The 19378-nt window shown below is 44.0% G+C and overlaps 3 protein-coding genes across 4 annotated transcripts in view; 2 read left to right on the top strand and 1 right to left on the bottom strand.

The window, feature by feature from the left end:
- Positions 1-25: 25 nt before the first annotated feature.
- Positions 26-2089, top strand: LOC138127190 (probable tRNA (uracil-O(2)-)-methyltransferase). Its single transcript, XM_069043075.1, has 3 exons — positions 26-74; positions 123-215; positions 266-2089. The coding sequence occupies exon 3, from the start codon at positions 285-287 to the stop codon at positions 2031-2033; it is 1749 nt and encodes a 582-aa protein (XP_068899176.1). The 5' UTR covers positions 26-74; positions 123-215; positions 266-284; the 3' UTR covers positions 2034-2089.
- RpL23A (ribosomal protein L23A) lies at positions 2082-3501 on the bottom strand. Its single transcript, XM_069043096.1, has 2 exons — positions 3341-3501; positions 2082-3011 (listed from the first exon to the last, which is right to left on the bottom strand). Exons 1-2 carry the CDS (start codon positions 3375-3377, stop codon positions 2146-2148), a joined length of 903 nt encoding a protein of 300 aa, XP_068899197.1. The 5' UTR covers positions 3378-3501; the 3' UTR covers positions 2082-2145.
- Positions 3502-6434: 2933 nt separating this feature from the next.
- The window catches only part of fng (Fringe glycosyltransferase), a 35865-nt gene continuing 22921 nt past the window's right edge, over positions 6435-19378 (top strand). The window contains exons 1-4 of one of the 2 annotated variants that reach the window (XR_011158142.1): positions 6435-6769; positions 9769-9975; positions 13963-14011; positions 14613-14715. Coding sequence is in view for 1 of the 2 variants with exons in the window: in XM_069043094.1 (XP_068899195.1) it covers positions 6608-6769; positions 9769-9975; positions 13963-14011; positions 14613-14715 (521 nt within the window). In the remaining variant the exon portion in view is untranslated. The remainder of the gene's footprint in view (positions 6770-9768; positions 9976-13962; positions 14012-14612; positions 14716-19378) is intronic. The other variant, XM_069043094.1, reaches the window with a different exon arrangement.

Below are 19378 nucleotides of genomic sequence, written 5' to 3'. Positions count from 1 at the left end.
ACAAGTATTTGATACGTCAGTGCGAGAGGTTACCCGATGGCCCCAAAAACCACTACAAATTCATGATAAAACAGGTAAGTTGCGACACTTTTTTCACGTTTGGTGCAAGAAGTCTTCCGCAGAGCTTCAAGCAACACGTGAAGGAGACAGATCCGGAAAGAATCAAACAAATTGTGGCGAGGTCATATGAAGACGCTGATTGGATTTTGAAAAAGGTAAATTTTGAGTTTAGGGCGGATTGTTATTTGAAAACGTTGTTTTTCAGTACAACAAGAAACAGTAGAATGGACCGGATTCCTTTAGTCACGAGTTCTACGACTTTCCCGCTGCGAAATTTCTGGAACTCTGTCATGGTGTACCACGATAGGCCCAACGTAGTCAATCGCAAATTAGCAGCAGTCGCACCAGTCTTACTTTGCGAAATTTCACTCCATTCCCCTAGGATAAAACGCCTCAGCGAAATATTCACAAGAGAAGCGCTCCTTTATGAGATTAGAAAACTCCCAAACTTGCAAATGATAACCCCCCAGTTTATTAGAGAAATCACGGAAAGCTACGACAAAAACGCTTCGATTAAAGAGTGCGATCGGGAAGTTTTCGAGCGGAGTCTCGAAGGTCAGTTCGTGTCGCTCCGCATTTTGTTGCCACGCGGAGACCAAAAAAAGTGTTTGGAGCTCGTAATCTTCGACAGAACCGCTAAATCTGCGACATTTTTCGCAGTGCAGGAGCAAAGCGAACATATCGCGGCCCCGCGATTCCCGTACCACATCGAGTTGACCCCAAGCGACAATTTGCGAATTGTTCTGGACACGTTCGAGGATGCTGACACGAGCAGTGCCGAGTGGCTGGCGGACAAGTTGTTCCCCAAACTGCTCAAGTGGACCGAAGACGTCCAAGACAAAGCAGTAACGTCGCTCAGTTTGGTACTACCGAACGAGTACTGCACTCTGTACGCCGAGCTCAAGGCGAAGTATGGAGAAAATCTGGTGAAAGCGTGGCCCCAAAAAGCCAACACCGACCCCCAGAAGTACGTGTACGAAGACGTGGCGATCGCGGCGTACTTGATTTGTTTGTGGCGCCGCCTCGGCGCCGAAAACATCGATTTCGTGGACTGCGGCTGCGGAAACGGTTTGTTGGTCTACGTTTTGAACGAAGAGGGTTACAGAGGCCGCGGTTTCGACATCAGGGGGCGCAAAACGTGGGACCTGTACGAGGGGCGAGCGGACCTCAGGGAGGGTACGATCACGCCCGAATCGACGTTTCCCGAAGCGACCTGGATCATCGGCAACCACTCCGACGAGCTCACTCCTTGGATCCCGATCGTCGCCCTCAAAAGCTCCCCCAAAACGAATTTTTTCGTGCTTCCTTGCTGCTCGTATGAGCTGAGCGGGCGCAAGTACGTCAGGATGAACTCGGCGATAAGTCAGTACGAAGACTACTTGGATTACGTCAGGAATATCTCGGTCTTGTGCGGGTTTACCACGTCAGTTGACAAGCTGAGGATTCCGTCTACCAAAAGAACTTGTTTGGTTGGGGTCAGGGGCGACGCGTCGGATGTGGAAGAAATCCAACGTCGAGTTTCGGCCTTCGTCGGTCAACGCCAAAACTGCGAATTCGTGGCCAGAGAGTCTGTGGAGGCGGTCCGAAATTGCACGCGGCTGAACAGGGATTTGATAAAAAGAATCGTCGGTCTCGTCGTCGAACAACTGTTGAAAGCCGAGTGCACGATCGGAAAAGGCGACGGTCAAGCGTGGAATCGAGGAGGAACGCTTCATTTGGGCGAGCTGAGCCAGAAAATACCTGCGGAGGATCGAAAACCGCTAAAAAACGAATGCGGAGGTCTGCAGACTCTGCTGAAGAATCATCGCTACATTTTCAACGTGAAGAACGGTGAAGTCTCGCTGAGGCCTCCTCTGAGTTTGAACGAGTGCAACAAATACAAAGACAAACCGTGTTGGTTCCACGCGAATCATCCCGACGGCTGTCTTTTTCGATCGGAAACTTGTGCTTACAAACATGTAGAAAATTTGTAACTACTTTATTGAAAAAAAAAAAAATATGCAAAAAACAATAAAATCTTGATTAAGCATCCTCAAATTTTATTCATACGTCATAATGTACAAAAAACAAACTTGAAGACACTTCTTAGATTATTCCAATTTTGTTGGCTACATCTAACGCGTCGTAATCCCTCGCTAGTCTCACGTAAGCCTTCTTTTTACCGTCGGGCCTGATCAGCGTGTTAACTTTAGCCACATTAATGTCATATAGTTTCTTTACCGCGGCCCTGATGTGGTGCTTGTTGGCCCTGGTGTGAACCAAAAATACCAAAGTGTTATTATCTTCGATCTTCTTCATCGCCGCTTCAGTAGTCAAAGGATACTTGATGATGTTGTAGGCGTCCATTCGGGTCCTGGTCGGCACCGACTTCCTAGGATATTTGGGGTTCCTGGGCGGTTTGAAAGTCTTGGGGCGGTGGAAGTGGACCGAGGTCCTGATCTTCCTGGCGTGGGTGCCATTGGGTCCTTTAATGACTTTCTTCTGCACCTTCAAAGCCTTCTGGACTGGTGCCGTAGGCTGTGACACCTTCTTACCAACACCCTTCTGTTGCTTGACGGGCACGGTCTTTTTCGGCTTTGTCACGATCGCCTTCGGTGGAATTTTAGGTTTGCCGGCGACTTTGGTCGCCGATTGCTTCTTAGCGCCAGCCTTGGCCGCGGGCTTGGCGGCGGCTTTGGGAGCAGCCTTGGCGGTAGCTTTCGCAGCGGGTTTCGTCGCCGCTTTGGGCTTACCGGCCGCGGCGGGTGCAGCTTTGCTGGTGCTCGCCGCCTTAGCCGCCGCCGCGGGCTTGGGCGCTGGAGTCTTCGAAGAAGCCTTCTTCTCGGCCGGTTTGGCACCGGCGGACGCTGCCTTTGCAGCTTTGGGGGCCGGCGCGGGCTTCGACGAGGTGCTCGCACCGGACGCGGCAGCCGGAGCTGACGCGGGTTTCTTCTTTTCTTCTTTTTTACCAGCTGCAAAACGACGAGTCTTAGAACTGTGTCGACATAACCTCAATTTTTACGACATGTAAACAGTGCTCAGTTTGTGTTTTTTGGGTGTTTTCATTACTCTCAAAGAGATTCCCACACATAATTCATCATTCTGAACGATAATTACCAACAAAATTGTCTTTTATTCGACAAAAAAACGTCACATGTGGACACAGCCGCGTGGCCGTACTGTCATTTTGTTATTATTCAAAGCGTGACCCAAAACTCACACAAAAATCCATAAGTATCAAATAAGTCTCACTTTACATGACCGTTTTCAGTTTATGTAATAGAAAAAAACTCTAACTCACCGGTTTTATCCGCTGATTTTGGTTTTGTCGGAGCCATATTTGTCACGGACACACAGAGAAAGAAGTGGTTACGGTGATGGCCGTCGGAAGTAGATCACAGCGCCTTCGCGGCCATCTTGCCCAGCGGTAAATTCAAATCTTTCAGGACTATCAGTAAATATAAACTTTTCTGAATTCTGCATTCGTGGTTTCACTTTTAGAAGTGGTGTCGACGCACTGAGAGCACTGAATAACGATAGCTAGATTGGACGAAGCCAATTTTAAATTGCATCTCTTGCAAAAAACTTCCGGGAAAACTTCTTCGTAGGCGGGATTGATTATCTTTTCTCTAGTGATGGTCAAGGTGGCTCCTTCGGGTAAGGGTAAGGGTGTGGTGCCGCTGGTGGCATTAGGACCATACGTATTTTCCAAATACTCCAAAGCGCACCTCAAAGACTCTATGTCCTTCTCGTCGTAATAAAATTGTTCACCTCCGCACTTCTTCGTTGCGATTTTTTGGCCAAGCACGAGCAAGGACAACGCGACTAGACGAACGGTCAATTGGGACATTCTGGACTTGCTTCACTGGAATTTTGTCGGTTATGAGGGAATGGTCGATTGTCAATGGGACTTGAAAACGTCAAATGAACCCTTGTTGGTTGATTTTCTTCGAAACGCGCACGATTACAGCCGCCCCCTTGTCCGGAGCTGTCGCTTAAAATGACGTCGAAGAAAAATTCCGTGAAACCCACCCCTGTTGGCACATCGGTGTGGATTATAAAAATCCAAAGTTCGAGCTCCTAAATCTATATTTGATCCTGACGGATATTCCGGAAAAACTGCTGAAAATTACGAAACTTCGAGAAACGATGTTGGCGTGAGAAAAAAATCCGCTTCCTGCGAAACTGCTGTTTTGCATGTTAAGCCGCCTAGAAAGGTGCTTGTTTCGTTAATGTTCCATTTTCACGGCTTGTAGGTGCATCTATTTTGAATAAACTGTTGAGTGGGATGGATAAACGCAACGAAATCGATTCATTAACATGCTAATTAATAAACAGCCGAAGAAGCCAATTAGGAAACGGTGAAGTGAGACGTTCGGGATTATGTAAAATTTATTACAGCGCCATCCTGAGTGAAAATTTAAACGATTTGCATTTTTCCCGAGGGACCGCCGGTGCAACCCCGAACTTATTTTTGCATTTACGATTCGCGAATAACAAAGTTTTTGATCCAACTCAATTTGCGTACAACTTTTCAGAACCTCTGCATAGCGACGTTTCGTAATTTTTTTTTGAAAATGTTAAGAACTAGAGTTGCTATAGCCACATACAAATAGTTTCTATAAAGTATTTTATTTAAACAAACCTTCAAGAATGGGAGGAATAGTATATTTCAAACCAAGGTAAGAAAGTGCTTTCTTGCAGACCGCAGGTAAAGATTATAAACCGAGCCGTAGGCGAGGTTTGTAAGTGCCTAAGGTCTGTAAGGGCACTTTCTTAACAAGGTTTGAATACTATTTTTTTCCCTACCGGCACAACTTCGTTGAAAAAAGTCAAAAAAAGATAGTTATATTCCTGATTAAAACGAAAATTTTGAGAATTGAATAGTAGGCTGGGTTATTTGTTTAATTAACTTGTCATCGCATTTGAAGATTTGACGTTTGTTCGAAAATTTGATATAAACAGGATAAAGTAATCTACCTACCTAGCTTATCTGTTTATTTTCCAAATTATATGATTGATCTACCAACTTGCTTTATTGAATTGGCTTTCATTTATTAATACTTATTTCACTTTTGACACTTTTGACATTTGTATTTTGGTACAGTAGCGAGAAAGTTGAATTTTCTCACCTGAAATGAGGTATCCACAGCCTACATTTCTAACCGGAAGGGAAAAAACTATTTTTGATTTATTCGTTACAAAAAATATTGTACCTAACTTTTGCGGGAAGAAATCTCCCGCGTTCGCACTAATGCAGCACACCGTGCGGTCGTGCTGCAAACAAAATGGTCACGCGGGAAAATTCTCTTCCCGCATACGTTAGGTAAATAACCATTTCGTATCTCCTGTTTGAATTAAGATCAAGCCGTTATAAATTCGCCAATTTTGGGAATTTCTGGATAGTGTTTTAGAAACATATTTCGGAAACCCTGTTATCTAAGAAAAAGCCATTAGAATTTTTTTTTCACACTCAAGAAATCTCTAGATGTTAATTAAAGGTTTTTCGACAAGTACAGAAAAGCTTAGAATCAGACCAGAAGTCTGAAATACATATTTCCAAAAATGTTCAACAACTCAATTCAGATTTTGTCGGAAATGACCACCAAATTCCATTTTTTAATCTGTACGATTCAGAATATGTACTTTAATTGACTCGTAGTACCCTATCATTAGGTACTACTTGGTAAGCCATCGTTATTCTTATCAGATTACTGATTTCTTTACAATTGTCTTCTAGAACACCTTGGAACCTTCTTCCTTTCTAAGATGTTTCTTTTTATTCATTCCCTTTCAAGACTTCACATTTTAATCGTTTTTCTCTTGGTCAGTTTGAAAGAAAATTCATCCAAGTTTCGTCGCTTAAAATTCATATATTCTGCTAGTTTTTCCAGACACTTGATCCACCTGTTAAAGATCAATTTCCAACCCCCCCAATAAATTTCAATTCCCTCAACACAAATATCAAATATCCCTTTGAAATCTATTTATCGCTACCGCCACACGCTATCTGGTTACACAATATTCGAATGTACGTATGTATTACCAAATATCAATAATTGTCGACTGCTACTGAACGATTCTTGCGAGTGGTACTTCAATCGTTTAAACCGATGAAAAAAACATCCACATTCACATCTTCTTTGCTCTTCGTCGAGTACCACCCGATTTAACTGACTCCCGTTTCCTGTCGTTTCACGAGTTAATTAACGACCTTTGTACCCTCTTAACGAGTACTAACGCGTACCCTCGCCGATGCCCACGCCACATCATAAAAAACGACGAAAAGAAGTGGTGATCGGGTGGCCGCAGTACCATTCAAAGGTAACAAAACGTAGCAAAGCCTTGGCGTGTGCCCCACCACGACCATCTCGTAGTGTGCGCGGGACGAGGGGTACCCAACACAAACAACCAGCACACAACATGGTGCCCGCTTCAGTCACACACCGTCTAGTAAACGGTCGACCGTGCAGCCTCCATTGTCGTTGTTGTTTACCTCCGTCGGTCTCTTAACCTCGTCGTGCGTCCTCTTCCTCCTAAGCATGTGGTGGACCTCGCCGTCGTCTCCATGTCGCGCCCCCGTGAACAGGTGATTCCCGCGAGCGACGACAACGCCAGAATGAACGCCAAACACCGTCGCCTATTACAGACTCTTTCCGTGGTCGCTCTTCTGGCCTACACCGCGCTCCTGGCCTACCCAACGCTCTCACGTGGAGCCGTCGATGACGAGGTAAAAAAAATGTTTTTAAAAAAACCTTCACGTAGATCCTGCCGTCCCCTCATTGGTATTCACGCGGCGACTCCTGTCACCACTTGTTGATGGTCGATGGACGTGGTGCGCGCCCCGGTTGGCACCGAGGGGGCGCACACGCGACCACCTCGTTTCAATTTGTCAGCGGTACCGTCTCGACCTGATCCGGACCCACTTTCTCTAGAAAGCGCCGCTCCAACTGGATCACTCTTATCTAACGAGCAATAATCGATATTTTTATTATTGTAACCTGAATTGCGACCCGGGGGCCACTACCCCCGCTCCTGACAGGTGCAAACCCTTCACGCGCCGCATCCAGACCGTTCTAGTTTTTGTTCCCGCTGAATTTTCTTCTTCTCCCGACCATTTCCTTCGAGTCATAATTTTTTGCCTTTTTTCCGCCCCCTTTTGTGGCACCGTTCCTGCGGGACTATCGACCCGTTTTGATACGTTTGTTATCTTGCACCTCCTCCCTTTACTCGCACGAATAAAATCGGTTTCCTTTCACATTCTAAGTAGCTTTATTTTAAATACATGTTTTTGTGAGTGGAGAGGCCAAGTCGGAAAGGGGCTTTGTAGAATAAACAGTTCTGAGGTCGTAAATAAACCGCGGGGTGGATTTTTTAACAGCCGAATTTGGATCTTTCGGCTTACGACCCCTCGCCGATCGTTCGCGCTTTTCTACCTCAAAAAGCGTCCGAATAATCCCTTTTTTCCAATTTGTTTCAAAAATGAAAACGTTCCCTTCGCTCTAATTTCGAAACCGACCCCTCGCACGCCGACCGGAAACGTGGCAATTCAAATGTTTACACGACACCTTTGTTTCCGCCAACAATAAATTTGTATACTCCGACGCACAAAATTACCATCGCCGAGTTCTTGAGCCGAGAGGGTGGTTTATAAGGGCGCTTTATTCCCCTTTAAAACAGTCCTCCCGCGGCGGGCTTCAACTAATATTGATATTACCAGAAATGATTCTTGAAGCTTCTCCACGGATCATTTACACTTGGCTGCCATTACGGCTTCAACCGTGGCGAGATTATTTATCATCGGATTATTCCAACGGTGAGCACACCGTTTTCCGTTCATCCGACATCACATACGTCTTCTGCTATGATTGGGAACCTCTTCTCGATCGAAATTAAATCATCTCGATCAATTAAAATCGAACACGGCTCCGGTTATTTTTCTTCTCATTCTGACGAGCACGTTTCACATCCGCGGACAGGGCCGGCTCCGGGAAACAAAAAATTATCTTCGTTCGATCACATCAAGCTTGCTTGATTAATGTTTTCATCATAGGCGCACCAAGTGCACTAATGCAAACTGAAGAGGCTACATATGTCTCAGACTGCTTCGTAACATTCACCAGAGACACGTTGTAAAATGTCATATTTTAAAAGACTCCCAAAACTCTTGACTCTTGTTTCTTGAAAAATTCAAAATAAATAAAAAAAGTTTATTCCACTTAAAACGACAGATATTTCCAGATTATTCCTAACATTGACTTTCCGTATCTCGTCGGTAAGTCGTAGATTAGATCTGCAAATAACACTCAGTGTTTAACAAGTGGATCGGCAAAAACCGGATCCGGCCCTGTCGCCGATCATAAATTAAAATGATATACGCGGATAGGTCAATCGTTATTATTTGGCAACGTGTGAATGAGAACCTCCGCCCTCCACTTTTCGCCCACATAATAGACAATCATTCGTAAGTACACATTACCTACTTTCGTGACGTGGGTCGTGTCCCACGGGAAAAAACAGTCGAAAACGCGATTCCAAAAATTTGTCTCCAGAAATTACCCAATCAGTTTTATTTTATTTTATCGAGACGTTCGGGAGGAAATAAATTGTCCATTTTAATGCCTTATAAAACCGATCAAACGATAAATTTATGCATTTGCGAATGCCACTCGCTGAGACTGTTGATTTCCGCTCAATTTCTAGATCATCTGCGAACTATATTTCAAGATAAGACGCGGTCAAGGTCACGGAAATGTTACAGGGCCGAAATTAGATCCTTGCGGGATGCCAGATGGTGAGGCAGGTAATTTGAACGAGTAATTCCGATACCTGCTCACGCCCCACTAAATAAATAAGAATGGGTAGTAAACCAATAGGAACCAAAGAATTGCAACAGCGAGCCTGAAGGTGTAAAATAATAAAGCACAATTTTTCAATTGAAATTAAATAATTTTACTTCAGATGACTTGAAATTGCTGCTATTTTTTATTTATGTATGTATCATCTACTCAGCATCGTGAGTAATAACCATCATTACACGGTCGTTGAATAATATACTATTTTTGCTTTTAACGAGTTTGAAATTTCCCAGTCGGTTCAAAGTTTTCTTCTATTCACCAAATTTAATAATTTTAGTTATTTACAAATTGAATTGTTTACGCCAAATATTTCCTTGCATTCTTTTAATTTCTTATAGAGTTCTTGTGTCATTCCTGTTTTAAATATTAAAAAAAAAAATTTACGACCACTCTCCTTCCAGAACCCTTTCTTTATATCCTTGTTGTCATTCTTGTCCCCTGCACTGGCAACCCTTCAAACCTTCACGTCTGTCCAATTTAATTTTTCATTTGTTTTTATTTCCATCACGAGCGACGAAACTTTGTAACTTATTTTAAAGCAAGATCTTTTCTGTCAACATAATTATTCCCTTACTACTGAAACCCACACATAATAAATGTTTCGAGCAACGAGTCGCCACTGTAAAAACCGTAAAAATTACGCAACAAAGGTGGATAATAATTCTTGGACGAAACAAAAAAACATACGTCCCACATCTAAGGCGCCGATTAAGTTGCTCCAAGTGTAACTCCGAATTCTTGGAGGATTCCTCCGATTCCGATGTCGCCGCTCCGGCTACCGCTCGTATTTAAAATTTATTCACTCCGTGTGAAAGATATCTCAGCCGAACTGGTAAAATTGTTGGGTTTCATCGCACCATTTCTTTTCCAGGCGAGTCCCTCCGGGAAGGTGCAGCGCATCCGGAGCCTGCACGAGGACCCCACCGTGACGAGCGAGTCCTCCTCGGCGACGGCCACCTTGCGTCCGCCCACCACCGTCCTGGACGACGTCTTCATCAGCGTCAAGACCACCAAGAGCTATCACAATCACCGCCTCCCCATCATCCTGAAGACCTGGTTCCAGCTGGCGAAGGCGCAGGTAACGACGCACGTCGGACGCGTGTCGGCCCCGTGGGAACGAGGGTCGGTCGAGGGGGTGTTCGGCTCCCGGAACGGGGGCATTATCGACGGGACAAAAACTCCCACGGGTGGACCCCCCGCCGCCGAATTTCCACCGGAGCTGGCGTTGTCCAGTAAATTGACGACATCCTAGTAATTATTATAATAAACATGGCCGGGCCCGGACTCTAACTAGGTTCATTGTGTTCGCTCGCTCGGGTTCCCACGGGTTTTATCACAAATTTCGATGACCAAGACGGCGTTATCTCGGCAGACGCTGAGTTTACTTTGACTCGTATCGCGTTCTTAAGATTGTTTGCGCGAGGATAAGCCACTCTTTGTTGCGAAAATTCGAGGAAATTGCGCAACATCTCGCCATGATAAGATCTGACAGGTTCTCACCTGCACTCCGCATTAGAGAGATTACGCCGGCCCGGTTATTGTGGAAAATCAACTGTTTTTCCCGGTGTTGTTATCTCGGGATGATTATAACGTCCGAAAGGCTGAACAAAATAAAACTCGAATTAAAATTGTAATTACGGCGTGCGGGCAACCAAAAGAAAGAATTCAAATTAATTTATTAAAAATATAAGCAGGTTCCGGGAACTCGCCATTTTATTATTTATTTTACGGGAAGTTTGCCTTCTTTCTACGCTCCCGCTGCGTATTTGCTTTGCCCATGGTTTTCTTTACCTAATTAGATGCCTTAACGGCAGCCTGAATTATTATCCTTATTACGTGGTGCATACGCGTAATCGAGTTAATGCAATATCTCGTTAATTTTTTATCTTGTCATTGCCGTTAAAGACGTTACTAACGAGGTGGCATAGTTCGACGAAAGGTGAAATTAAATATGTACGGTCAAACCTTTGTGCTAAGCAGTAAGGACAACGAAGGATCGTACGAGTGTCGCCATTAGACTACTATTAAAAAAACTAGTAAAACTCCCAACAATGCACCAGACATTAACGCTATTTATAACCTCGAACTTAGAAAAACATAACCTAATTCAACAGACAGCGTTACTACCAAATTAAATGCAAAATTTCCATGGCTTCCCATCATACCAAAACAACGTGAATGCATTTTAGTTCTCATAATACTCGCACAATTTGTAAGTAAATGACAGTTTACAGGCATTTCTGGTAACTAAGTAAATGAGTAGTTACGGGTAGAGCTCTGTAATAGTTTACAGGCTCGTAGAAGAGACCTGTAATATTTTACGATGCTCATCAAAAATAATTAAATAATTTTTGAAAAAGTTTCTTATAAGCACAAACTAATTTAACTATCAATTGTTGCAATTACATTACGTTAATAATGCATTTTGGGTATTTTCTTACACTTCAAATAAATCGCCTTCAAAGTCTTCATCGGGCATTAAAGCCATTTTTTCTTTTCCTTCTTTGTGCAACAATTTTCACAAAACTTCTGACAGTATTTTTGTTGTTTATCTCAACACCACGACGACGTAGGTATAATTGTCCTACGCCTTTCATTCCAAATATCATCTTTTTATAAACATAAATAACAATTAAAAAAACGATGTTTAAAGGCTTATGGAGACTCGTTCCTTCGTCACTCGTCCCACAAAATCCAGCGCGCCCGTAAAGATTAATTTACTAAGCACGTCACATAAATAACTATTACCGCACAAGTGTCTAACTAAACACTTAGCAAAAGAGACTTTTCTTTAATCTTATTACGACGTTTGCACCGACTCTTTTTCCCAGATCCTGGGAGGTTACAAGTTCCAAACTGTTTGCAATAAAGAGCTACTTGAAACAATGAGAAGCGATTTTAGTGCGAGGTGTCCGTTTTACAGAGTTTATCTACGTGCATCTTTTATGTAGCAAATCCCGAGATACGTATAAGGAAGAAGTGTCAGACGTTCTAGCTCGTTGATCAAATGTATTCTCACGAAAAATGCAAAGCAGTCGATCTGTTTATTACGAAACGACAGTCGAACGTGCGGGACAAAAAAAAATCGGAAAATTGAATGAAACCTTTCGCTTAAATTTTCTTCATCCCGATCGCTTTGTTATCAAAACGGCAACCAATAAGATTGTTGTGACCCTTTGGGGAGGACAACTCGACCGGAAATTTCAGGAAATCCAGATCGAATCTCGTCGAAGAGCTTTTGTGTCCCGTTGCAATAAATGTGATTAAAACGCTTCTCTCTTCGGGTGCTCGATGACCAATTTAATTTGTGCGTCTCGCGAAAACAGTTTTTTCTTAGGAAGTTTTATTAATATCTCGCGAGAAGAATTCGCTACCGTCGAAGATAAATGTTTGACTGGAAATACCGCGATTTCGTTAAAAATTCATAACATGTTTAATTTATCTTGTCGATTCGTCGACAGACGAGGGAAATTTAACGCTGCTGAATTATGAAGTGAGCTCCGTAAAGATGAATTGCCAACAGAAATCCCTATCGAATTTTCAGCGATCATTGTGTCGAAATTAATTTCATTTTTTCCGATTGGAAAGCGCGTTTGGAAAACGTTTGCGCCGCCCCCGACGAAGGACAAATTATGCGAAGAAGCAATTTATGGCTTTGATTATGTGGGCTCGGGCCACCGGATGACTCCAAATCGGCAATAAACCGAGTGATTCCTCCTTTCGCTCTTCCAATATTTGCGCGGACCTGTTTGTTCTGTTTTTGCGAATGGTGGATTTTCCCCCTCGATCCGTCTGAAAGAAAAATTGTGTTTGGTGGCGGCGTGCAAATGTAATCTAATGTATTTTTACGGCGGGCAAAACCCCCAATCCGTGCAGGTATCGTGTGGGATTCCGCCGGGGCGCGCATTCCTCCCTTATTTATTTACTTGATTGTGTGCAAAGCCCCCGACCCGCCACTTATCCAAATATTTTACAATAGGTATCTCCGGAAAATGCTTGAGCACACATTTTCGGCGGGCATGGCAGGTCCCTTCGCCGCCCTCTCAAATTAAAACAACAAACGTTGTGTGCCTCGCCTAAAAGCATTAAAATGTCTCACCCCCGTGTGCCTAGTCAGCACACCCGGCCGTACCTCCATCCCGGGGGTATCGAATTTCTAATCGATGTTTGCATCTCGACCCCCGCACGCACGCACCTGAACCAGCCCCGCACAGAAACACACCGAAAATTCGTCAACAGTCCCGTGGGAAGCGGACCGCTCTTCTTCCCCTTTCGCTTTTTCGGGAAGACGGTCTCGTTAGCGCCTCGCTCGCCGTTAATGACCGCGGAGGTTGTCTTTTTTGTTTGTTGTTGAGGAAGGAGAGACGTCATCTGGACCCGGCCAGGACCGAAACGTCGGAGATTTCACGGGACTAAACGCCGGAAATCGTGGCGTCCTGTCCATAAAAAAAACCAATTCGACGGATTAAACCGCGAATAATTAAAGATGACGTTCGGTACGACAGTGACTAAGATGTTTCGGATGAGAAAAAATTAATGGTGCGGTTGGTGACGCAACTTGTGGAGCGGCGCGGTTGGGCCGCTTAATTAGGCCCATTCAGGTCTTTTTCGGTATTTGATTGTGTCATATTTATCTTCATCTAAACGAAATTTTTACTCGAGACACGAAGACATCAAAATTACGTCTTGTACTTAATTAAGAATCCAAGTAGCATCCTCTGGAACATTTGAAAGCTTCCAAAAAATGTCTAATGAAAATAGTAGATTATATCATTAAGAGTAGAAGTGAGTCTTTTTGTGCTAAACCCAGAGATTGAAGACCGAGGCGAAGTCGAGGTCGCAACTGGGCGATTGAAATGTAATCAAAAGTCTTCTTAAATATTTGTCTCTACACACTCATCAGTTCTGTCTTACAAGGTTGCGAATTGTTATTAAATAAATCTTCATTATCGCCACTCGTTGGTTTTTATTGGCAATAAATTTAAATAAATTCTCAGGATAATAATAATAATATTCCTTGTGTTCATCACCATTACCATCACTGATATTATAATTTTTTTTCCAGACTTGGTTTTTCACCGACACGGATGATCCGGAATTCCAACTGAAAACAAGTGAGTACCACTCCTCGAACGTCAACAATGGCGAGCGAGTTTTTCAAATTTGGCGCCCGCTGCGATCGTTCGCTTTATTCTTGTGCGACAAAACGTCAACATTACCCGGTGGATTTAATCATTACGGGCACGTCAACGTCGCCATTGTTAGTGTCGGAATAAGAGATCAGAGCGCGTCTCGTATGAATCGAGCGATTCCAGTCCGTCCCTGCACGCCATCACTTAATGTAAAATAGACGGAATAAAGAAGATCCGCAATCAAAGAGTTTCCTGTAGTTGTTACCCTGGGTGGAACGGCCTGGTCGGCGATATTATGCAGGTGCTCTCCATGCTTCAGTTGCCGCATTTATTTATAAAATCGCCACATTCCGAACCCTTTGTGTCGGTCGAGCTTTTGCGATATCGCCGACCGAACTCTTCCCCCGAAGGAAAAACTGGCTCGTTCCAGCGTTACGACCCTAAGGTCATTGCCACCCGTTGACGTTAATTTCACGTTTTTTTCATCCACCGTCGAGGAAGGAGCACGGTGCATGTGTGCGTCTGGCTTGTAACACACACTCCTCGCTCCGAAAACCAAACAGTAATTCACTCTCGCTTCCAGATGGCCACATGATCAACACCAACTGTTCTTCGTCGCATAGCAGGAAGGCGCTGTGCTGCAAGATGTCGGTCGAGTTCGACACATTCATGGACACCGACAAAAAGTAAGTCGAACGAACGTTTTGCACGTGAAGAGCGACCCGCTCACGATGGAACACAAGAGATAATCCGTTTCCGGGGCGCGGCGGCACGGCCGTCCCCCGCTTGCCTAGATTACGACGTCTGGACACGGGGGAATTCGAAAAATGCTGTTTAATCAGCACCACCGTGACGTAATTGGATTTTTTCCTCGCGGTACTAATTGGACCGCCTTTATGGCGGAGGCGACGGGACACAAATTGGATGTTTTCGCGGCTAAACTCCTGTAATTCCTTTGTTTGTACACACCTGCTGGTGGGCGGTCAATTTTAAAGACCTGTTTGAATATTCATGGCTACCAGTACAAGGCCGCCGCCATGGCGGTACCTCTACATCTAGAACTAGTCCGGTCGTGTCTTTGGAACCGTCCATTTACCATTTAGTCCCGTTTTTCACCCGGAGATTAATGAAAATCGAGCCGCTTTTCTGCATTATCCAAATTCGGAACTTTGTTACAGTCACGTGATAAATGATACTCAAATTAAGCTGTAAATTATCCCGAAATTCATATACAAAGAGCCGAGGGGCCCTGAATGATTGTTTCTTTGGTGTGGAACGTCGCCGCGTAACTTTGCGCCCTGACGAGTTGTTCTGTTAAAGTTGTTCGAGATTTTGATGGGTTCTCGGGGAAGTTCTGGCGACGGCGTTCACATAATGAAATGAGAAAAAGTGTCTTTGATTCAACGAGCGGTTTTCTTGTTTGGCGGCGGCGGCGGCGTCAACACGACAATCGACTCGCACTTCGGAAAGTCAAAAATTCTATTACCCAATCTTGGAGATACAACAGATAAGGCGGCGGCGGCGGCGGCGCTCCGGAGTGGTTTCGCTTTTCTGTTGCGACATTCACGACCGTCAACCGACAAAAATAAAAAAAAAAAAATTCTGTTTTTTCTTGTCTTTCGAAAGTTCTTCTACAAGAAATGTCGTGATTTTAATTTTTAAACTAAAGTATCGCTTGAACCATAAAACATTCCTTCAAAGTTTTAACAGTAAAAGAGAAACCCAACCCTATTTACTAATATTTAATAATGACTATTACTCGTGAGGATGATTTTGTGTCACGAACCGCAGGCGAGTGGCGTAATTCATCCCAGCGAGTAATATCCATTATCCGCGAGTAGAATACTATACTTTTTTTTCTAGAGTACAATACTGATGAATTGATTCAATAAAATCTGCGAATAGTCTTAAAAACGAACGTTTCATTTGTGAAACCTTGTTCACAAGAGTTAAAAATCATTTAAATTTTAAAATTAACGAAATAAAGGAAGCTTTCGAAATCTTCAAAATTGAATAAAATTTCTTTGCGAAGCTTTATCTACAAGGCCTTATGAATTAAAAAAAAATCTTTACACCATAAAAATGAAAAGACAACAAACAATAACAATTTTCAGGCTTTAAGAAAGTACATACCTAGTATGTATTACTAAATAATGGGCAAATAAATGATTGGGTTGCAAAACCTTCTTTATAAAAACTTTTCGGCTCATTTTCAAATTAAAAAAAAAACTTCAGGCCATAAAAAGGAGACAAAAACAAAAGAACGACACCCTTACAACTTCCAATAAAGTTTTTAATAATCTTGTAGCTTTAAGAATGTCCACTATTAAGAAATGATTGACGTATATTACACTCGTTTAATAAGACGTATTATCACATTCGTTCCATTAAAGCACTTCTCGCTACGCTCGTCGTGCTTGAAACACACTCATTGGATAATAAAGCGTCTTATTAAACTCGTATAATAATATACTATTAAAACACTTTTAAAAATAAAATTTCTAATTTGGCCATCAAGTTATTAATGTATTTTTTCATGATACAAAGCCCACTAGACCCGAAAAATTCGTACGAATCATTGTATTTGTGAAGTACCCTTTTTTCTTCGCCCTAAGCGCGCTAATATGTCGGTTTAGAATTTCTTTTGTCATCGACAACCCCAAAGACAGGTGGATGCAAAGAGTTCATCTCCGAAATTCGATACCTGAACGCGCAAGGACCCGATACCTGAAGCCCCACATTACCAGAAACGATCAATCTGAAAATTTGGCAAGGTTTTTTTCCTGGCCGTCACGATCCCATAACGAATATTCCATCTGGCAGAAATAATTGGGGACCTGCCTTGACCGGTTGTTTTGTGGGCGGCGTGGCAAACATCTGCCGTAAATCGTCGGTTTTGATCTTAATAATGTCGAAATTGGAGCAAAAAATTGTGACATTTCGGGAAACCGTCCTACCTCCCGGCCCTGACAATTTAATTTAGTCGCGACCTTTCGTCGCGCTCACTTTTGACGTCTACCCCTCGTACGTTCGGTAATTATCCCGGACGACGTCGACCCCGTGCTCCTGAGACGAGGGTGAGATAAGTTTGTGGGTTTTTGTCCCGCGTTCCTCGTCTCGCGACGAGGCGCGAACTCCATCTGGTAATTGGCGGACCGGTCGAGGCAATTTATTCACGGATTACCGTTGATGAAGGCACAATTGAAACATCCGCCCCGTATTGTTGCCGAGTGCGTGCGGAAAAAGAGCATCACCCCTCGGCGGCGACGTCGTCTCGACCGCTCGATCCGGCCCCGGATTAAAATTTACGATAATAATCTCGATAAAATGGGAGGTTCATGATGATTGCTTTGTATATTTTCGTGTGTGGGGCAGTTGTTTACGGCCGATTAAAAAAACTTCCATCTCGTTCCACTTTTTACACCGTGGCGCTTTTTAATTGGAAGTCGACTCCGGTCCGGTCGTGATTAAAAACCGAACGGAAGACGCGCCGCCAACATTTTTGTCCTTCGATATAAATCACCGATCGTGATTAAAATCGATCAGGCCGGACGGTTCGCCGCCCCCAAAAATACCCCACCGCTCTCTTTTCGTGTTTTGTTACCATTAGCAATTCGGCCACGTAGCTCGGCTCACTTTTCGGTTTTTATCCGTCCGCCGCCATTTTCGGAATGTCCGAATTGTTCATTGTTTGCGTTTACCGTTACGTTTTAATTAAGGTGTGCTCGCTTACGTTACGAATTTTCATCGCGGATGGGAAAAAAGCGAACCCGCTTCCGCGATCGTCTAAAAACAGAACTCCATCCTCCACTTCACCTGGAGGCGCTCTTTGACTGACAAGCACCACCTGAAAAACTTGATCGAGGAGGTCGGACCGACACCGCTCTTGCCTCCGAGTTACCGGTCGTTCTCCTCATTATTACATATTATTATTATCAGTCACAGCCGCCCACCGAAATTTCTGCCATTTATCCAGGACCGGCTCAGGAGTGGTGAGGCAACGACGCAGAAATCTGTTCACAAATCTGAAAAGTCTTTCCCACATAAAAAAAATAAGTGGTATATACAATATTATCCGTTGCGTTCGTGCGTGTAAATTTCCCACTTGTAAAAAATTACTCACATGTTGCATAAGTAATTGTTAACAGTCTTGAACAGTTTTCTCGTAAAGATTTTCTTTGCTCCGGCGTAGAATTAAAAAAAATATCGTGTCCCTCTGCGGACCAGAAAACAAGAAGGGAACGCGTGTGTGTGACACGTGATTATCGACGTAATCCAGCCCTATCCCCGATCCCGATATTTCCGTCGAATTTACGACAAGGTGGTAAAATGAGCCGTCCCATTTGCGATTTTCCATTTTTCCTCGCACGCTCGACCGGAGAAGACAATAACTTCGGATGGATTCGTTTTTATGTGTTTCGGTCCGCCGGGACGCGGCGTCTTGGACGTAATCTCCGTCGGTTAATTGGGAGTTGCGGGGACAAAGCGGCGACGACACCGTCGATGTAGACGGACGATGCGGGCACCCTGTCCGAAAACCTCCAAAGCCCGGCACCTGAAAGCGCGAGGTCACCCTCCCGTTTGAATAATCCTTCGTAGCTGTCGGCTTTTGAATCCACCACAAAGATAAACCATCTCTCTTGTATTATGTCCGATAAAAAGCGGGACACGTAAGTCTGAGGCCGTCTTTGTGTTTTATTGTTGCACCGTCAGACGTTCGAGGGGGGGACTTTTTTTCCGCCGCCGACGCCTCGTTCCTGCTTGATCGATAAAAAAAATTATTAATTGGCGCAGGAAGCGGCGGCTCGCGGGTCCTGCGACTTGTCGGTGAGATCGCAGGACTCGATCAATCTGCGACCGTATCGATAAAATCGAAAAGCGTCCTACACGATCCTGCCGTTTATTAATCTTATTACTGTCGGACGGCCGATGTCCATGACTGATCCCTGCTCATTTTTCATTCGAAAACGATTACTCCTGACCCGGGGGGTATGAGCAACAAGTTCTCGCTTGCGGAAGACGGGGCCGGTTGATCGCCGCCAACTCCTGTCAGATGCACGACGATTTTGTAACGTTTTAGTGCTTCACGGGGTCAAAAAAGTCCTGCCAAAACTACCAAACGTTTCGATTTTTTATCGACCTTGCCTATCGAATCTTAGTGTTACTGGCGTGACCTCTTTTAATTAGTTTTCGGTTCCGCTGTCACTTTCTGACGTTTCAAAGTGTATCTCCGGAGCAAAATCGCACTTGTCCATTGACTTTTTGTCCGGTAACGAGTTACCGCATTTCCGGAAACGTGTTTCTTCATTTTTTACTGGACCACTTTCTCAACAAGATCACTAATGGCTA

The sequence above is a fragment of the Tenebrio molitor genome, chromosome 3, assembly GCF_963966145.1.
Source record: "Tenebrio molitor chromosome 3, icTenMoli1.1, whole genome shotgun sequence".
In the NCBI taxonomy this organism is placed as follows: domain Eukaryota; kingdom Metazoa; phylum Arthropoda; class Insecta; order Coleoptera; family Tenebrionidae; genus Tenebrio; species Tenebrio molitor.
The sequence above is the reverse complement of the archived record's forward strand: the minus strand, read 5'-3'. Positions and strand labels throughout refer to the sequence as shown.